The 21,748-nt window shown below is 31.7% G+C and overlaps 1 protein-coding gene across 1 annotated transcript in view; it reads right to left on the bottom strand.

The window, feature by feature from the left end:
- Positions 1 to 21,748, bottom strand: part of LOC124374154 (serine/threonine-protein phosphatase 2A 56 kDa regulatory subunit epsilon isoform) — a 97,891-nt gene that overhangs the window by 16,273 nt on the left and 59,870 nt on the right. Inside the window, exons 2-3 of the mRNA XM_046832419.1 lie at positions 14,445 to 14,641; positions 5,767 to 5,868 (exon numbers count right to left, since the gene is read on the bottom strand). Coding sequence (XP_046688375.1) covers positions 5,767 to 5,868; positions 14,445 to 14,641 — 299 coding nt within the window. The remainder of the gene's footprint in view (positions 1 to 5,766; positions 5,869 to 14,444; positions 14,642 to 21,748) is intronic.

The raw sequence follows: 21,748 nt of genomic DNA, 5'->3' as shown, positions 1-21,748 counted from the left end.
TTTGAATTTGATTGAATTAATTGGCATCGTAAACAACTTAAATTGACATTACCGATGTGGCTTATTAATATAAGACCAAAAAAATGTCGATTTTATGAGTATATCTTTATGACAGTTAAATTTTTATGTGTATTGTTTATTAGTTTGTATTCTTATATTGTTAAATGTGTTACAAATCCTACTAATTTCTTAAATTGGGAATATAATTGTGTTAGTACTCCTATTTGATTTTATAAATTAAATATGGAATTATAAAATTGATTCAACACATTTTTTACTTAAAAAAAAAAAAAAAAAACAAATTCTCATGGTAAAATTGTTACAGATTAAATGTCAAAATACTTTTGTTTTTAAATTTTTATCGTAGTATTGTGGGAGGTGTCCAATCAAGATACTTAAACGTACAATTCACTCTTATATAAACACTTTTATTTTGTTCAGTATTGTTGTTCGATATTCAGAGAGAATCATGCCAGGAACGCTGCTAGAATGGCAGGAAGAAATCTAAGTACTTAGTCACTGTGTCCAGAATAATTTTTATTGATTCACCCTGACGTGTAACCAATTTGAAACATTTCTTTCAAAATAGCTAGGATATATTTGTTCGACCCTTGTTATTTTCGCATCGCATGTCCCTAATTAAGTCTGTAGTAAACCTGTCTGTCTATGAGCCGAGCCGTAGTCGTTCTGTCCAAACACACGACACCACTGCAGCAGTGGAACTTCTCAGTCATGCGATTTGCTTGTTTTGTTGCGGATTATTCTAATTTCCTTTCTATTAGTTGTGGAAACATTATCTTGCCATTTAGTGATATCTCTAAAACTCTCATATGTTACTATTCTAAAATCAAAATACACCACACCTTTAAGCAGTGTACAACATTTTTATGTGATATAAAAAAGGGCAAAACACTGCCCACTCAATAATGATTTAAAACAAATTACTTAACACAAAATATTATCAAATTAAAATTGTTTATATTAAATTATTACAGCATATCAAATAAACTTACATAAGATAAAAAATCAAGTAAAAACATAATTCAAATTTATATAAAATATTAATATTCTCTAGTATGCTACAATAGTAAAAAAAATTAAGTTAGCAGTTTCCATAAGATCTTGGTTTAGTAAAACTTAAATTAAAATAATAACCAAATGCATAATATAATATAACATTAGTGTCTGGTAATCTAATTTTTGTCATTTTATCTGCATGGCTACATACATTTAAGACTTCCATAAATCTTATAATTTTTTTATAATAGAAAACATAAATTACTATAAGGAAATCAATCACTATCTCTAATCCCAATGGAGCAAATCTGTAGCTATATGGGACTTTCACTTCCAGAAAATAATAAGATATAGTAAATAAACTTTAAAAACCAGACCAATTCTTATATCATAAAATGTATACTATTTGGTTGCTCTTCACATATATATATATATATATATATATATATATATATATATATATATATATACCATTTAGATATAGGCTAAATTTTATAGAAGGATTAGTATAATTGTGTTAAATAATATTTAAAAAATCTGATTGCTCTTCCTTGAACCACAGAACCGGAAAATCTTCATAGCAGATTCAAGATTCAAGATATTTTATTGTCATTAAGCACAATACATATTATGCAATAGACAAAGTCAACATATTATATAGTCTACTTTAATCTTTAATCTAGGCACAGTTATAGGACAAAATACAGTATTGCCTATTGCTAGAACTAAATAACAATAATATAAATGTGAATAAAAACAATAAAATTACAATTAAATAATTTAAAAATCTATATAATATGTGCTAACAATCCTAATCTTAAATTAACAATGGATTAAAAACTTAATGAGCTAATATCACAGGCTAGGTAATCTTCAACAGTGTAAAAAGCTTTATTTTTCAGCCACTTTGCAATGGTAACTTTAAAATTATTAAGTGTAACATTCCATGCTTTCTCTGGTAATTTATTAAATAATTTTATACTGAAAAATATCTGGCTGTTTTTGGTCTTTTCGAGTCTGACTGGGGGTAGATCGAGTAAATACTTTTTTCTTGTGCAGTGTGTATGAACATCTTGTCTATTTATGAAACTATTCAAATTTTCTTTTACATCAAGTAATGAACAGTAGATGTATAAACTTGGCAAGGTCATAATTTGAAGTTCTTTGAAAAAAGGTGAACAAGATTCTTGCTTAGAAACATTTTTTTAAATCCTAATAGCTTTTTTTTGCCATAAAAATATTTTTTTGGCACTGAAACTGTTTCCCCAAAGAGTCACACCATACCTCAAGTGTGAATGGAAACATGCATAATAAGCAGTTATCAACATCTCTTGAGTAACAGTATTCCTTAGTTTACATAATAGGTATATAACTCTAGATAGTTTAAATAATGAACATGATGTTGCCAGCTTAATTTACCATTTAGGATAACACCCAATAACTTAGCAGAATCATTACTGTATTTAGTATTATTGTGTAGAGATAATGTTAAATATTCAGTTTTATTATGATTCACTGCCAACCCATTTGCTTTAAACCATTCCAGAGCTAATTTAAATGAACGTTCTTAATCAGATTTTAAGATTTGTGAGTCTTTATTACAGTTTAAAAGAGTAGTATCATCCGCGTACACGCAGGTGTTTGTATTTCATATCTATATGGCAATGCAATATTTAAAAATTATGTTTTTCTCTTTCACTTTACACTATTTACCCCACGTCTGGTATATTGTAAAAAGAATTGAAAATGCTCTTTTTCAGCACTCAACAAACCTTTAAACAAAGGAAATATTAGCCGTTCATATTATTTATGTTCTTATACATAGCTGCCAGTGTTATGGATTGTTTTTTCTTGCAAATACTGGTCGGAGTAGTAATACAAAAACTTTATTTATGCAGAAGAGAAACATTGTCATGATATGAATGGAATATTTATTTTTATTGAGTTAAAAATTTTCAAGTTCACTATTTTGGTTAAATATTTTTTGCTACAGTTACAAACACTTTCTTCAGAACTTAAGTTACACAAATGTAAGTTCAAATTTTAAAAAAATTTAAGAAACATCATTTTAAAAATTACAAACATTCATAGCCATAGAAGATTGTAAATCTGTGGGTGGGGAAGAGTGCCTCCATAATATGAATTGTTCCTAATTCTAAATATTGAAGATAAAAACTCAACCATTCAATAACAAATACAGTAAACTATAATAATTTCAGATCAGAGACTAATATGGACATGAATAATAAGTACAAGTTAGTTAATCTGTAAAAATATTTAAAACATACAAATATAAACCTAAAAAATTACTGTTGACACAGGTAATTATTAATGTAGATAATAACTTCATCAATACATCCAAAGCACAGGAGTTGTATTGTTATTATATGGGTTTTTGTTGTTGTTAACAATTATTAAATACTGCACTATTAAATACTGACAATTAGTATTAGACAATAATTAAATGTATATTGGTTTGATCCATATCTCTACAGCCTCAAAGCCCACATGGTGCTTAAACATAACAATATTGCTACTCTCCAGTAATTGCTGTGACATATTTCTGTGGGTGAATTGAGCCAAAAAAAGAAGTATGTGGTTTCAATATGAGGTTTATTCTCAGAGCTTGGAAGATTTTATCAATTTTACTATAAGTTAAAAATAGTCCACTAATATAATTATTACTACTTTTTATATGTTTACTGCATGAAAATTTATAAATTTAGTATTTTGCTAAGAGTGTAATTTCTGACACAATAAAGAGAACGTCAAAAAATCATAAAGGCAAAGTTATGTTTTAATGCAAATATAACACTTACAGCAGACCCCAGATAGAAAACAGCTACATGTTTATATTACTGTTGGGTTATTTTAAAACAGTAGGTTATGATATTGTAAACTTGTAATGTATGTAATTTTTATTACACTCGAAGAAAAAAAAAACTAACCAAGTCTAAAAACTTCTGATATTTAGAGGTGATTAACTTCCAAAGATTAAATAAGTAAATATAATAAGATGTTTGTAATTAATGTAATCACTTAATCAGTCTGCTCTCATTAAGAAGATGTGAAGTATATAAATCAATGTCAGATACCAAATGACCTGTGTTCTGATCAGCAATTTCTAGTATATCTTGTAGATTTCCACTTTTTTTCCTCTTGTGCCTAGTTTAGTACAAGTCGACATCACTGATGATAAAATGGCCTCGATCTGTCGTTGATAATGACCCCAAACACAAGGTCAAACTGTTGACACTCGATACCATATCAATTAAGGCCTCTACAATCACTTCTCTGACAGTCTACTGTCTCTGGTCCGATAAAATAGTACATTTCAGCTGCTTGCAACTGAGCATGAAAACTAATTTATTAAAAATTAGGTTTAGAAAACAACCTACAATGGTAATTGATTAAAATTACACCTGCAGTGTTGTTACAGAGAAGGCTTGTTGAGTCGGTTTAAGCCATGGGTCATTAGGCTTGGTTATTAGTCTTTGCATCTTGTTTCCAGGAAAAACTCTTTCCTCATGTTTTGCTCTCAACAATGGTATTTTAAAGTCTTGCTGTCTACAAAATCCCTTGTATTTTCAAGGAAATATTTGTTTCTTGGATCTTTCAGGTGAAATTGACAAAAATTTATTGATTTAATTCCTTTTGTACTAAAATTATTTTAGTATATTTTTAGTATTTTAGTATTTCATTAAATGAAAATATATTTTCATTTAATGAAATTTGGTTCACATCTGAAAACTCCAACCAAATACTTTTTGTAATAGTTAAAGAAACAACTTAGGCTACAGTCAAAATCCAATGAGAAGTCCAAGAATGTTACAAAGACTCATACAACCAATTTTATATATTTTATTAAAGGAAACAGAGAGTTTGCAGATTTAAAAGTAAAAATGTCACAAAAATGGTCAAAAATAATAGCAATGCATCTTTGATTTTGAAGACTGTTTATTTTTGATAAGCACTGCTTAAACCCTCAAATTGTTCTTATAAAGAAATTATTTTCATATTCACCACATTAGAATTCAGGATCAAACACTGTACTGTTCCTTCTGTAATCAAGTATTGCACTACACAAACTCAGCTTGGTCAAATTAACAATTTGGAATCTAAAAATGAATGGACAAATGTGTGACAATTTTCTTAAAGCACCTTTATTGCTTGGACTTATAAAAATTATAGACCTAAGAGACAGCAAAAGAGAAGAGTCGGACCAAATTTTTCTTTCAGAATCAACCCCAATAGTGTAATATATGGCCACTCTTTGTTACTTATCACTATAAATACATGGTGTAATCTCTTAATTAATACAATAAAGGTTTTGATCTATAACACAATATGATGAGCTGTAATCTGAATTACATAATTTTAATTCCTTACGTCAATGGATCACTAAAGTAAAACAATTATATAACTTGATAAAGTCAAAAAGAAACATAAATCAACATAAGCCAAATTGTAAAAATAACAAGAAATCTATCTGGAAACGGCCAATCACACGTACTGCAAAACTTGATTTTCTTCAAAAATAATTTTTTTATCGTATAAGGTAGACCTCAAAGTGAATATAAAATCTTTCTTGCTATGGTATATAATTTCAACAAGGATTCAGACACAAAACCCCAATGCTGATGCTGATCTGGAAAAAATATTATATATTTATTTTAGTGAGAAGCTAAAAAACAGAATATCTCAAATACAAAATTATTTTATTCTTATACTTGGAGAAGCATAAAATACCGTTAAATGAGGCCACGACGCTTCTAACGTTGGGTCGTCTTCCTCTGGGTCAAAGTCTGGATTCTCACTCGGAGGTAGAGTGCGAAACAAATTGGCAGAAATCTATAACATTCACAAGAGCATATGTCATATTCCTTAAATGCTGTGTTTGAAACTCTAAAAAAGTCTAAGAGTTTTGCATATGCAAAGTAAATACATTAACACTCACTATACCAGCACCATCTAGCAGTGATAATAATTATTACTATGTGGTCTTTCGTTAGATTAATTGGGCTATTTGTTTGGTGATTAAAGTAATTTAGATTGAAGTTTGAATACATATCTATATAGTTGAGGAATTGCACATTAGTTATTCCTGGGTAACTGTTTGACATAAGCACAGTAATTTCTAAAAATGTGTCCCTTACTTTTATCACAGCTGAAATTAATTCATGAACGACTTAAATATGTTGTTTTTAGACTATTGTAGGATAAAATAATGCAAGGTCTATAGTGACAGCAGCCTACCGAACACAATAGGGGTGAGGGTAATATGCCCGAGCCAAGTTAACCCCTCTCCTCTCCGAATTTTCTCTTTCCAACTCAATCAAACTCTTTCCATACTCATCATAATGGAAGTGAGTCCAAAACAAGCTTCCATTTTTGGATATGTGTATATTAAGGGATAGGGATGTCTATAAGAATACAGATTTCCAAAGGAACACGCAAAAGAAAGATTTAAACTATCAATCAAAACAATCTAAAATCTATCAAAGAAGGAAAAAAACTACTTGTTATTTGAAGGGGTGAGTGTATGAAGGAGGTAAGTAACAAAAGTAAGTTCTTGAGTAATTTGTCTTTAAAGTTTCATTACTGGAACTTTTTCTTTGATTGAAATTTTGGATCGGTTTTTTTTATTCACACTGCTAACTAAAGTGTAAAAATGTTTTCATGGCAACAAGGACTTATTATAATTTTCTTTGGTCGTTTAAAAAAATTTTAAATTGTACTTACCTCCTTAATCCAAAAATCTTTTTTTAAATAAAAAATTAAATTTACAAAACTGAAGGAGGTAAGTGCACTTACTTCTTTTATCTAAGATAAATATTTAAAATGTAAATATTTATTTCTTTGATCAAGGGTTATATACAAAAATAAAATAACATGAGTATCAGGTAAACACTTATATTTTGTTTTAAAAAAATAGTTGTAAACATAGAAAATACATTTAAGCAGACTTTGGATGTTTGATTATCTTCTTAAGTTGTTTGTTGCCCAATGATGGCTTCATAATACCACTTATCCTTCTCTGGAACGAACCATATCTGTTCTTTTAGATTGTCTATCTTTTCTTTGGATAGGGATCCAGTGTTTTGAAGATATCTTGGGATGTAAAAGTATTCAGGTAATTCTTTGCTTGATGGGGAATTCTTTTGCTTGAGAATACATAACATTTTGAAAGGTATGTAATAATCGTAAGACTCCTTGAAAAGATACGATCCAAACTTTTCCACACGAATCCACTTAATTCCTGTTTTGAAATGAACCCTTTCATTAAAATGATCTTTTCCCCTATTCATTAGTTTCATGTTTTTTATAATATTTTCAGTGTCTCTAAAGTGATACTGCATGTCTATCACAATATTTCTTTTGCTTGATGAAGCAATAACGTCATGATACTCCTCAGGAGTATAAATGTTATGGTGCTTCCTCAACCTTTTCTCAATGAGTCCAAACGCTCAATCCAAATCTAAATACGAATGCCCCACCTCTGGGAACTTGTGATCTATAGTTTTGAAGATGCCTTTCCCTACTAGATATTGAAATAAACACACCATCAAAAAGTCTTTATTTTGTCCAGAACATGAGTCGGTCCACAAAATCAGATGATCTTTCCATTTGAGGGCTGGATCTACTTTGATAGCTCGGAGAAAACAGCTAAAAATTTCAGAGCTGCCTCTAGAAGCTTGATTTTTGGTCCATGAGCAGAAGACGGTTTTTTCTACATTTTTTGTTATTATGTGGATTCCTAAATTGTAGAACCACATTTGTCTCAAACAAAAAGCTTTTGAGGTACTTAGCCTTGGTAGTGGCATAGTCTGTTGTAGATCGAAAGTAGAGGTGAAAGATATTTTTTATGTATATTGCAATGCCTGGAGTAGTGTGATTCTTCAGCTGGGAAACTGGAAATATGGTTGATGACGAAGCCAACAACTTCGGCGAGTGTCTTGTTGGGTCTGACCATGTGTTTTCCTCTTCTGTCAGATTCAGGAGCACTTTTCCCTGATTTCATTGATTTTTGGATCAGGTCCACCTTTTTCATACTCATTCCAAACAACGAAATGAAAGCTTGTTTGCATACTATTGTTTCTCTACCACTACTAGTCACATTGTATTGGTATAATATACCTTTTTATATATTTATATATTATATTTTATAATATTTACCTTTAAACTTGGTTTCTTCATTTATTTATCATTGATGATCATTCCGTCATTCTCAACTTCACTTTTAGGTTAGTGTCATTATCACCTACTTCTTCTGGTTCAGTTGCTGTTTTTTCAATACTCTCACGATCACTATTAACTTTTAAACCCAAATCTGCTAAAAGCCTCCCTCTAGAAGTCATTGTATTAAAAGTTATTACTTATTTCGGTATTACATAAACTAATAACACAACAGTTGTACACAGCTTAACAACCTTTGTTGTCTTCTTCTCATCTGATGTTTAGCAGCTGACAAGTGCATGAAGGAGGTATGTTCAATATTTGTTCTCTGTGTTGTAGATGAAGGAGGTAAGTACTATACATAGTAACTTACCTCATTTATGCACTAGAGATATAATACAGCATGGTTACTAACCTCCTTCATACACTAGCTATCTCAGCTGTTTTTACTCACAGAATGCTGGGAGTAAATGGAAAATATAATTTAGCACTTACCCCCTTCTTGCATGTTGATAATTCATTTTCTTAAAAAATGTCACTTACCTCCTTCATACACTCACCCCTTCATTTGATAGAGCAAAAACCTTATGCTTAGACAAAGATGGATTGAAAGAGGAAATCACAAAAGTTGTATTGGATCTTAGATGGAATGGATACCCTCAGTCAATAACAAAGAAGTGCAAACGAAGCAGAAGGATCATTCCTAAGTCAGTAAATCTGAAGAAAAATAAATTTGTGTTTATGTCAATCCCCTATGACCCCAGATTATCATTGAAAATTAAAATAGTGGATTACATTACATTATAACCGTGTTTAAAACATATAACATTCTTAGGCAAACTCTCAAAACATAACCAAAAAATTGCACACACAAGATACCTGTGTGTTCATTATAAAATGTAGTTGTAACAGGGAATACACAGATGAGAAAAAACCCATGAAATATTACGATAAAAGAACATAACGAAAACACAAGAAAGGGGCTAACAGAGGAGTCTAAAATTGCACATAATTCATTATTGGTCCAATGATCATCACATGAATTGGAATCAAGTCAACAAATACTTTGAAAACTTAATTTCTTTAAAAAGAAATTAATCGACACTTTGTTTATTAAATTAGTCAACCATATCAATCAAAATTAGGCAGTTTTGGTTGCCAATTCAGAAAAATTCATTAACAAGGAAACCTAAAGTTTCAAACGGATTTAAGATTCTTAATAAGCCATTGCAGATCACAGTATTGTTTTGATAAGTTCATCTAGAATGAACCAATAAGAAAATAAGCCCACTCCCGTTTTCTGATTTGCCATCATATTATTTTTGCTGTGACAATCGTGATTTACTATTGGCCTCTGACCAGGTGGTTGGATGTTCATTGCAAACCTAGGTGACCTGTATTCTTTAGTTTGGTTTTAATAATTAGTGTTTTGTTTTTATAAAATGCATGTTTTAGAGATATTGTGCATGGAGTCACTCACACATGGTCGTTGTGATCCTGACAAATGAAATTTGCATTTCACTACGCTCTGGTGTGATTTATTTATTTAATTTGGATTGTAGTTATGTGTTGTATTAGTTATCCACCTGATGAAGAGATCATATTGTAGATCTCAAAAAATAGTTTTGACTTCGAACATTTGCCATTATTTTTATTACAAAAGGTAACAATAACGGTGGCAAATGTCAGAAATCCTGTTATCCTTTCAAATCTTCTATTGTCAATAAACTACTTTAAACAAAGAATAGTTTTACTGATTTCTTGATTCTCTGAACAATTGCAAATATCTGAAAAATCCTGTTTCCTTAACAATCATTCCATCAAAAACAAACTTTGTTTCATTCACAATCCTTCCATCATCAAAAAGAAACTTTAAACAGATAATGTCTAGTAAAGTTACAACACAAACATAATGTTTGTCACTTAGTCTGGTACATACAACAGCCAGTATGTCACTAGGGACTTATATTACGAGAACAAAGGAATCAAGCCAGTACACACATAAGATCGCATAAGAAAGTTCCATTTCCTATATTAAGCTCTTTATGAAATATGCTTGTTCTAATGTTTACAATCCTATTTATGCCTTATAATTAGATAGGGGACTGCAAAGACTATGTTTCTCCAATTTACTTGACTAAGATAATTAAGTTAAATGCAACAGTTAAAACATCTTTATTGAAGACTGTATAATGAATGAATAAATATTGGAATGTAAACAACAACAAAAACAAATAATAGTCAGCTGACTATGTCAACATCTCCCTTCCTCAGGAATTGTAAGTGTAATCCTTCAGGTAATTGGGTTTACCATATCTCTTGGCAATATGCTGTGAGTTGCGTCGATAAAGTTTTCCTTTGCTTTCCACTATGTAAGACCTGGGGTTTACTTTGTCTTTAATTACTCCGTCTAACACCCCAACTTCGATGACCCTTTCTTAGCTTTACGTTTCTCTCCAGGTTTAAAACTCTGGCTTTGAAACTGCACCTCTATCTCCATACATGTTTTGTTTTTTCTCTCGCTTCAGAGAGTTGTTGATGCACTTCTCTTTCTTTGGATCAATTATTGATGGCAATAGAAAGCGCATCATCAATTGGAACCAATGTCTGTGTCCTTCTAGACATTAGCCTTTGTGCTGGAGAACCTAGATCTGGTGATCGTGGAGTGTTTTCTATGATTCAACAGAGCTTCAAATAAGTCTGTTCCGTCTTGATAACATTGCCTGACCAAGTTTTTCGCTGTCTGAACAAACCTCTCTGCCAATCCGTTTGCTCTTGGGAAGTTTGGAGAGGATATGGACTGTTCAAATCCCCATCGTTTTGAAAATGTTTTAAACTCTGCTGAATTGAAAGGCATGTTATCTGATTCCAGTACAGCTGGTACACCATGAACAGCAAACCATGACTTCAAACTGTTTGATAGTTGCATAACTACTTGACGACACTTTCAGCGAGTTCGAAGTAACCAGAGTAGCTGTCACCAAGAACAAGGTAACTTTTGTTTTTGAACTTAAAATAATCAGCTGCTGTAACCCTCCCATGGCCTGATTGGAATTTGTTTACTTTTGATGGGTTCTTTTATTTCTGCCCTGCTCTGACTTTGGCATACTGTGCATGATCGTATGAAGTCACTCAAATCTTCAAACATGTTGGGCCAGTACAAGGATTCTCTTGCCCTTTGATAACAAGATTGAATTCCTTGATGTCCAGTATGAATAGCTTTGATAATATCCGTTTTCATAACCATTTGGAATTACAACTTTGGTTCCTTTGAACACAACTCCATCTTCAACCATCATTTCATCTCTGAAATTCCAAAATAAGTGCAAGCTCTTAGGCAACTCAGTTTTTGATTTAGGCCAACCATTTTGTATTACTTGTATTAGTTCTTGTAAGGTGGAACTTTTCAATGTTCCTCTTTGACTCTTAAAAGCTGATTGTATGGATGTATTGAGAAGATTGATATCACTTCAAGGTCTTTTTCCTGCATAGTAGTATTTGCAGCCGTTTTACAGTCCCTACTTAAAACATCTGCAATGTGCATATTTGTTCCTTTTATGTACAATATTTTCGGATCGTACGGAATTATCTCTAGAAATATCCTTTGAAGACGAACAGGTGCTTCATTCAATGTTTTTCTAAATATTGTTTGTAGAGGCTGATGATCAGTCTCTATAGTCAATGGTCTACCGTAAATAAAACAGTGAAATTTTGTGCAACCAAATTGTACCGCAAGAGCTTCTTTTACTATTTGTGGCATTACTTGTTCTTTTGGTGATAATGCTCTTGTAGCATAGGCAATTGGGACGGTCCTGTAATAGAACAGCCCCAATTGAATGTTGGCTTGAATCAACTGACAGTCTCACAGGCTTCTTTACATCATAAAATCCTAGTGTAGGTGCTGTAGTAATAGCTTTTTTTACATTTTCAAATGCCTTTTCCTGATCTACAGTCCAACTGAAGTAATGATCTTTCTTCAAAAGTGATCTCAGAGGAAGAAGTAGATCAGAGTAATTTGGAATGAATATCTTGACAAGTAATTTAACATGCCCATTAGTTGTCTAAGCTCTTTTAGGTTGGTAGGGGCCTGCAATTGTTCGATGGCTTGTATTTTCTCTTCGTCAATTTGAATTCCATTTCCACTAATTATATGACCTAAAAATTTTTATTTTAGTCATCTCGTATTCGCATTTCTTGTCATTTAGTTTCAGTCCTGCTTCTGAGAAACCGCTTCATTAACGATTTCAGTTACGTTTCTAAGTTCATCAACAGTTTTTGCATAAATTATTCGTCATCCATTAGCACATTCGGTGTTTGGCACATCCTTGAGAATGTCGCAAATTAACTTTTGGAAAATTTCTGGAGCGGAACGCGAGTCCAAAAAGGCAATCGTATAAAGGAAAATCTTCCCCAAGGTGTAGCAAATGTCAAAATAATCTTGAGATCTTTCACTGACTCTTATTTGCCAGAAACCTTTCTCGGCATCTAGTTTAGTAAAATATTTTGCACCATTTAATTTTGCGAGGATTTCATCCAATGTCTTCAGAGGGTAATGTCTTCTGAGTAGGTTTTTATTGACATCAGTTGGGTCCAAACAAATTCTTAGTTTTCCATTTTGTTTCACAACTAAAGGTGACAACAACTGGGGTTGGTGTTTGAACCGACTTGATTACCCCCCAACTCAACCATTTTGTCTAACTCACTCTTCACCTCGTCCCTAATTGCAAATGGTATTCTTCTGGCAGCATGTATTCTGAAAACTGGATTTTCAACCAAATCTATATCATAAATAAAATCCTTTATTGCACTCATTTCTTTTATACTATTTGTACCCTATTTATCAGTCCAATCTGTTCACTAGTTGCAGCTCCTAATATTGGAGATACATTATCACTATTTGCAACTAAAAACTTGATCTTGGTTTCTTCTCGACTTTTACCAATAAAACAGTTTACTTCAGCCTCACCTAAGACTTCAATGAAATGTTTGCTATACGAAAACAAGACGTTTAGTTGCTGATGAAGACATAGGTACGTTGAGGCGCTCTGCAATTTTTTCTTGGCAGTACGTTACAAGCTGCTCCTGAATCAATGTTTGCATTGAAGCTTATGTTGCTTGTGTTTTACTGTAACTACCCATCGGTCGTTTCGCTGCCTCACTACGAGCAATTTCCATTACACCTAAATATTGTTCCTCTGTGGTATCCTTCTTACTTGCATTGTTAGATTGTTCGAGGACCATAGAAACTCCTGGCATTGAAGTTTTTGATTCAGACCTGCAATACCTAGCAAAGTGGTTGAGCTTAGAACATTTCAAAACACTCCTTGCCAAATGCGGGGACACTGACGTGGACCATGCTGGTTTCCGCAGTTTCTACATTGGAATATAAGATTTCTACCTAAATTACTATTATTCTTGTTTAAACTTTTTTAAAACTGTTATTGACAACTTGACAAATCGCAGGCTGGTTATGCAGTGGTTCAAGCTGTTGACTGGCTACCTGATCTATACTTGGTGTTGATTTTTGTAAGGCTCCCAATTGTTTCTTAGTTTGCTCGAGCTAGTCGTGCCATTTCTGTTGCCCTGCTTAGAGTAAGTTTTGGTTCTAGCAACAGTTTTTCTTTTAGGCAGGTGTCGCTTAGTCCAACTAACCAGCCTATCTCTAATAAGTTCGTCCTTTAGAACCCCATACTCACAGTCCTGAGCTAAGTTTCTCAGTCGTGAGATGAATTCACCCACGCTCTCAGTTTCATTTTGGACCGCAATATTAAACATGTATCTAATGTAAATAATATTCTTCTGAGGAGAAAAATAATCATCAAAATGTTTTATTACTGTTCCTAAATCTGACTTTGCTTTTTCCAGATAGTGAGAAACTGTTAAATACTGGTATTGCTTCATACCCTAATATGGTCATGAATGTAGCTACTTTAACCTCACCTTCTTTTTCCTTCAACCCGGTTGCCTTGGCAAAGAACTCAAAGCTTTGTTTCCAGATTTCCCAGTTTTTGGAATCTCCATCTTCTGATATAGAAAAAGGCTTGGGTGGCTTTACTTTCAACATCTTCTGACATCAACTAAGATAATTAAGTTAAATGCAACAGTTAAAACATCTTTATTGAAGACTGTATAATGAATGAATAAATATTGGAATGTAAACAACAACAACAAAAAATAAATAGTCAGCTGACTATGTCACAACTTGTATTGTCAATTTAAGCAAGAATTTAGACGATTTAATAAAAGCCTACCATTTTGATGATTTCCGGGTAGACAGGCTCAGTGAGCACGCCCCGACCGGTGGACACGTACTCTACCAGCTCATTGAGTGTGCCGCGCTTGATTTCCTTGCCCTTCAAGTCGGCCATGGGGTCCATGAAGTCAAACGCCACGCAGCATTGGCGTAACTTGCGGATAAACAGCTCCTCCTGCTCCGATGACGGCACTTCTGCAACAACAGTTATCGTCAGTCAACAACAGTGGAATATGCTTGTTCTATCATTAAAAAGTGATTGTTTTTTAACCCTAGAGAAACATATTATTCCAGGCAACATTACATTAAACATAACAAGATAATAAATTTAAGCACATTATACATGCAAATTACATTAAAACTAAACAGTGTGCCAATGAATTTGCTACACACTAAAGTAAATTTGACAACTTTTTTCAGTTATGTGGGTCTGATTAGGTTTTCCTTAAACCAAAAAGCCTCAAAAAATAAATTAATTTGAAGTGTTTGAGTTTTGAATTGATGAATAATATAATATTGCATAAAAAACAGGCAATGTATCTGACTGGAACAACATTAGTAGTAGCATTAAGTCAAGACTGGTGAGAATGAACTCAAGCGATGTCAGTACACAGAACCAAGTGATATCGCTTGGGTCCATTCTCACCGGTCGGGACTTAATGGTGTTGTTCCAGTCAAGCGGTCAGTTGTTTGTTTTCTTTTTTTTGGACACACAACATAATATCTTGTTAAATTTAGTTTAGTGAGTGGCAAATTCATCGGCTCACTTTTTATTTTTCTGTTTTCAGTGCATGTATAACATTATATGTACCAGGGCTTTTTGACAACTGAGGAAGAGAGCAGATTTCAATCTTCAAACGTAGTGTACTGATTTTATATAATGTTAGCAAATGTCGGAAGTCCTTTTATTTTCTCAAATTATCCATTGTCAACAATAAACTTTAATCAATTAACTTTCAAATTGTTGTATTGTTAAAATCAGTAGATACAGACTAAATTTAAATTTATAAAATTCAACTCTTTTTAGAAAATTACTCTTAATAACATAAACCTTCCTTTGGACCAATAAAAAAATTAAGTAATGGTACTATATAATGAGGACAAAACATTTAGATTTCTATCTGCTTTACCACAAAATATACATAGATGAAACCTTTATGCTTTTTCTACTACAGTGTAATAAATGGTTTACTTTCTCAGTAACCATTCTTCTTTATCCCAGTCTTAAAGCTCTATTAGAAATTTATCAGTTGAAGATTTGAAGTAATTACGACTGACCATAACATTTTTATATTGGCTAAATATTTATAGTTGCTCCCATACAATCCATAAAAGTCAGGGTTGGTGGGAGAACAGAGTCTCTTGGGTGAGAACTGAATAAAAGTATTTATCAACTAAATATGGAATTCAAGTTAAACAATAGATCACTGGAGCCATTATACAATTATCATTCATAAGACTGTCCCTCACAGGGCATATACACTCATTATACCATTCAAGTGTATTTATCTCTGGGTTTGAGATTAGTTCTATTTCAAAAAACTTAAAAAAAACCATTGGCATGGAAAACATTCTTCAACAATAATGTTTTTATAGCAACTGAGCTTACTATTTAATTATATTTATGACAGATAATAAATAAAGGTTATTAAAAATGTACAATCAAAAATAGTTTTACATTTTCATAGTTAAAAAAATTAATTTTAAAGGTTAAATTACATAAGGCCAAGCAAGTTCTGTGATGACTCATTCCTGACATTACATTAATTGTGATAAAAATGAGTCAGACAGTTCTGATTCATGGTTTTCTCTGTGAAAAATATATGTACATAGGAAGATTTTGTAATAGAAAAATGTTTTAAGGTTAATCCTCAAACAAGAATAATATGATTGTTCAGATCAGAATAATATGTCTAATAATTTAAGTACACAAAATTATTAAATTTTATTAGGCGTAGTGTTAAAGAATTGTATAGAAGTAACAAAAAGCTTCCAGTTTAATTTTTAATAAAAAAGGTCTAAACATATAAATACATTTTGTCCCATCTAGAATAATTGTATTGGTCTATAAGAGAACAAATTATAACCACGTTAGTCATAATTTAAGCAAATTAGCACAGGTACTTAAAATTTTAATCATAGTATATAATCAAATAAAACATTTTGAGTTTTTCTAACGATATTCACACAAGGGCTGTCCATTTTGCAGAAGATTTATCAACACAGAGTAAGTACAGACAGTGGGAGAGAGGAGGAAAGGTTTTGGAAGAGAATGTACATTCCACCAAGTTGCCAAATCCTATGAATAGCAGCATATATAATCCCCTCCACGCTATCAATTGGTCAGAGCACATTGGTTGGGGTTTCCTTTAACATGACCTCCTCAATGTTAGTTCCCGTTACCTGTCCTTTACATGTGAGAAATACTGATTGTATTTCAAAAAGCTATTACTCACTATGAATCTAAATCTGGACATAGCTACAATTATACACAGTTTATAAACACAGTACAGTCAACATGTTGCTATGATCAGTCAGTGAGTAACTGTGAGGAGTTGAAGCTGAATTATTTTTAGCCAAATACCAAACCTCCATGTAAGCTAGTTAAAAATAAATATCTGGCCCCAATACAAAGAATAGGGAAAATTAGGCCAGTTGAAAAACTGTCACTGAAATAACACCATATTGGTATTTTTTTGTACACAATAACTCAAGATTTACAAACAAAAGTGTCTTTGTAGTTGTTTGGTTTTGATTTATTTCATTTTTTCTTAATTCATAGAATAACATATGTAGTACCGGATCGTCTTTTGATGTGTATAAAGTACATTATTTATTACTTTCAGCATACATTTGTTTTTAATTTATTTTTAGGACTTCTTTAATTCAAATAAGATTAATAATAAAAACTGTAATTGTTTGATCACATCTTAGTGTCTTAACAGTGCTTGATTCGAGCAAGAACGCACTGGAGTGGCGTTCCAGCACCACTCGCTAAAAAAATAAGCACCTTTGGTTTGCAAGGAAAATTTTCTTTTGGACCTTAAAAATAAAAAAACTATTATAAAACCTTATATTACTTTGGAAAATTTCTCACAGATTTCCCTTTTTCCTGACAGGTAATCCTTACCCCCAGACTTCAGCAGACACAGAGCCTGAGTGCTCTGATCGGTGTAATACAGTATAGACCAGCAGTGAAGGTATTAATCAATTTAAAAGCAACTTCAATTTTTGTACATGCTTTGATATCTTTTGAGGTTTCAAGATAGCATCCATTTAAAGTTTGTTATAGCACTAGTAGTATTTTCATCAATTATTAATCATCCAAGAACAAAATTTAAAAAGATTTTAGTATTCTTAGACAATTAACAAAAAATTGTTTCCTACCCATAGAATACTGTGAAACTTATGATAACATAGCAAAAATATAAAGGAATATAATTTTAATACAGGTAATCAAAACTGCTATAAACTACATCCATTCAAAGCTCTTTATGATCTCTGCATGGCAGTGCTTTATATTATTAATTTGTGAACAATTTTCTCATTATATATCTAATTTAATTTAACTATCTGAAATGGTCGCATTTTACACTCAATCATTATTTTATTTAACTGATCACACGCACAGCAAATGTATAGAACTACTTCAATGTCTTCCAAGATTTCCAGATTGTGACACTTCTGTATTTTTTAAACAACATATTAACAAACACTAAAGAGTAATAAAACTACAAATACAAATTACTTTTGAAATAATTAATCCACATTAGAATTGATGTTTCCAGATTATATCCACATGTGAGGTCTACCTGTGTTATGAATGCGCTTGAAGGAATACTTTTTATTCAATAACTATTCAGTACTCAAAATATTCAGTTTGGTTCATCAATACACCTCTGGCTGTCGGTAAAATAATTGCTGAGTAAATGGTATAGTTCTTTGTTTGAAGTTTATTTTTGACAATGGAGGGATTGTGAAAACAGGATTTTTCCGGATATTTGCCATCGTTCAGTGAAACAAAAACTCAGTAACACTACGTTTTGAGATCTGCAATCTGATATCTTCTTCAGGTAAAAAACTAACCTAATACATAATTATAAACTAAGTTAAAATAAACAAATAATAAAGTAACTTCACTAACTCTTAAAACATGCACTTAATAAAAAACTATACACAACACTAATCATTAAAACTGAACTACAGAATACAGGTCACAACATGTCTGCATTCGTCTACCAACCACCTACTTTATGACAGTCATAGAGTTAGTGAAGTTGAAACACAACATGGTGGTTGTGATTCCTGACTTAGGCGTGCCACAACGCTTGGTATGATTTGTTTATTTTAACCTAGTTTGTAATATGTATTAGGTTAGTTATTTACCTGAAGAAGAGATCAAATTGCAGATCTCGAAACGTAGTGTTACTGATTTTTTTGTTTCACTGAACGATGGCAAATGTCTGGAAAAATCCTGAATGGTATAATGCATATTAACTATTTCAAATGGTCTTACAATTATTATAAAAAATTTTGTCAATATTACATTTAACTGAAAAAAAAAAACATCATTGATTCATATAGAAGAGTGTCAACAATACTTTTGAATATTGGGAATGTGGGTAAAAATCCATGAAAACAATGCAACTAAATTTGTAGTAGTTGATTCGACATCACTAAATCCAATACGGACCATGACGAATACATATTTATTGCATTATGTGAATATAAAATAGAAGGCTTCTTTTACACTTGAACCCTTGTAATGACTAGCCTACTAATGTAAAATGATCATTAACATTCCAGAACTCCATTACAGAAGTTATAAGTTAAAATTTTTGTTTATATTATGAGGAACATATACCCTTACAAGTTGATTGTGCTAAGCAGATCTCCTATGACACACCATACTTACAAAATTAAAATCTTTAGCAGACAAGATGAGTCAACAGACTGGGAAAATTGACAAACTCTGCAACTTACTTAAAAAGGCTGACCACATAACATCGAGCATTTCATACCCGGATCACCAATAAAGGAAGTCGCCTTGATAATATTGTGAATAAATTGGCAAACAAAGTTGTCTGAATGCGGAAATGAATCTTACTGGGCATTTAAACATCATAGTGTGCATCTCATCGAAACTACTTAAATAGTACTGGTCTGAATGCTGAACCGAACCTTACTGGGCATCTAACATCATAATATGCATCTCACTACTCGTACTAGTCTGAATGCGGAAATGAATCTTACTGGGCATTTAAACATCATATTGTGCATCTCATCGAAACTACTTAAATAGTACTGGTCTGAATGCTGAACCGAACCTTACTGGGCATCTAACATCATAATATGCATGTCACTACTCGTACTAGTCTGAATGTTGAAATGAATCTTATTGGGCACTTAACATCATAGTGTGCATCTCACTGAAGCTAACTGCAACATACTATAACACATACTAACTGCAATGCAAGTAAATTCTACAACTATAGAGGCGACCATCTACCTGACAAAACTAAGTCCAGCTGTCACATGTTACAGATCAGTAAACAATTCCAAGGTCTTTAAGAGTATTTTTGATTAGTTACTTGTGTTTAACAAAAATCATAAAGAACTTCTCTCCTGATACATCTGATAACTACTTGAAGAACATTAATCTCCCCAGAAACAAAACATAGCTTGGAACCATGTTCTTGAAATATTAAGACCTGAACTAAAACTCTCATTGAAGAGAAATTGATCTAATTATTAAATGCCACAATGGAATTCCAGAGATCATCCAGCAGAAAGACTACAAGCAGTCTACATACCAAGTCTTGCTCAACTAAACAATCATAAGCCACTTGTGTCTATGACATTATTATTTATTAAATATAATCTTAAAAAGTGACACTAATGACGGTAAACTTGGATTTAAAAACTACACACTCCACAGATGCGATAGATCTGCTGAATTTAGTAAAAAGACTAACAGTAGAGGTGTTCTTATTGATATTGCCTTTGGAATCCCCAACTTCAATTTATATTCCTCTTTCTAAAATTCCTCTTTTATCACAATGGAAAGTTTATTTATAAAACTAGTTTTTCCGCTGAAGGAGATATATATACCTCCTCAGCAACTGCAATCAAGGACGAACACGTAGTGAAGTGGCCCTAGAAATTCTCTTCTATAAGATGTGTGACAATTAATAGGCGATTTCAACCTTCCTAACAATGTTGAAAAATTGCATGGTACCATTCATATTATTGTTATTAGTTCAGTATTTCACTGTTACCATTTTATATCTACCATTTTTGTACCATACCTAATTTTCCTCATTATGCTAAATATTATACTTTAATATTACCATTTGCTTATTGTCACATCCATAAAATAATATGTGCTGGAAACAGTAAAGAAATAAATACTGTCCTTTCTAGAATATGATTCGACCACTCCTACCCTACTTGACTGGCTTCTTTCAGTGTGGTAATTCTATTCATAAAACCCTGGAGTCTGATTTAGTATGAATTCTGGTACTGCCAAAATGGTTAATTTGATCAATGAATTCAATTTGTAATATTCATTTTTAGTCTATGTAACACTTTAATATAATTATGTGTATTTTGTACTATAATATTATCATTGTAATACATTTTTCAGTAACACTATGTGTAGTTTTGTCACGTAACAAATAGCTTTTATTTTAAGTGTTATGTGAATGTAAATACAGTTTTGTATAAGCAAAAGAATTAGAACTAACAACATTATTTATTTAATTCCTCAGAGAAAACAAAATACTTTTGATGGTTTTCAATATTAATTCGCAATAATGTATTAACTACACTAAATAATTTAATAAATAAAAATGTTATTGTTTTAAAATAAAATTTATTTAATCTCTACATAACCAATGTTTCAAAAATTATTGCAGACAGTAACATAGTTTTGAATTAAAACAAGTTTTTAAATTATATTTGTTCTTGTGTTATAAAATCAAAGAAAGTTCTTGAGGGTTAATAAACTTTCACTGTGATGTTAAAATCCTAGGCTGCTATCCGAGTGATCTTTCAAACACTGTATTTTTCTACAGAAACCAACTGAAACTGAAAATTTACATTTTAAAATAAAATTTAACATTTACTTTTTGTTATAAACATATTTTTGTTTCCCTCACGGTTTTCATGATATTGATTACATGTAAATCTCATGAGAATAAATAAATGAAGAATATTCCAAATGTTACAGAATCTATCTACTTTTTCTGACTGAGCTGGGGGGACTATTTATTTATAGAAAGATTACATCTTTATTTTCCA

This window comes from Homalodisca vitripennis, chromosome 1 (genome assembly GCF_021130785.1).
Source record: "Homalodisca vitripennis isolate AUS2020 chromosome 1, UT_GWSS_2.1, whole genome shotgun sequence".
Taxonomy (NCBI): domain Eukaryota; kingdom Metazoa; phylum Arthropoda; class Insecta; order Hemiptera; family Cicadellidae; genus Homalodisca; species Homalodisca vitripennis.
Note: the sequence above shows the minus strand (reverse complement) of the source record. Positions and strands in the feature narration are given on the sequence as shown.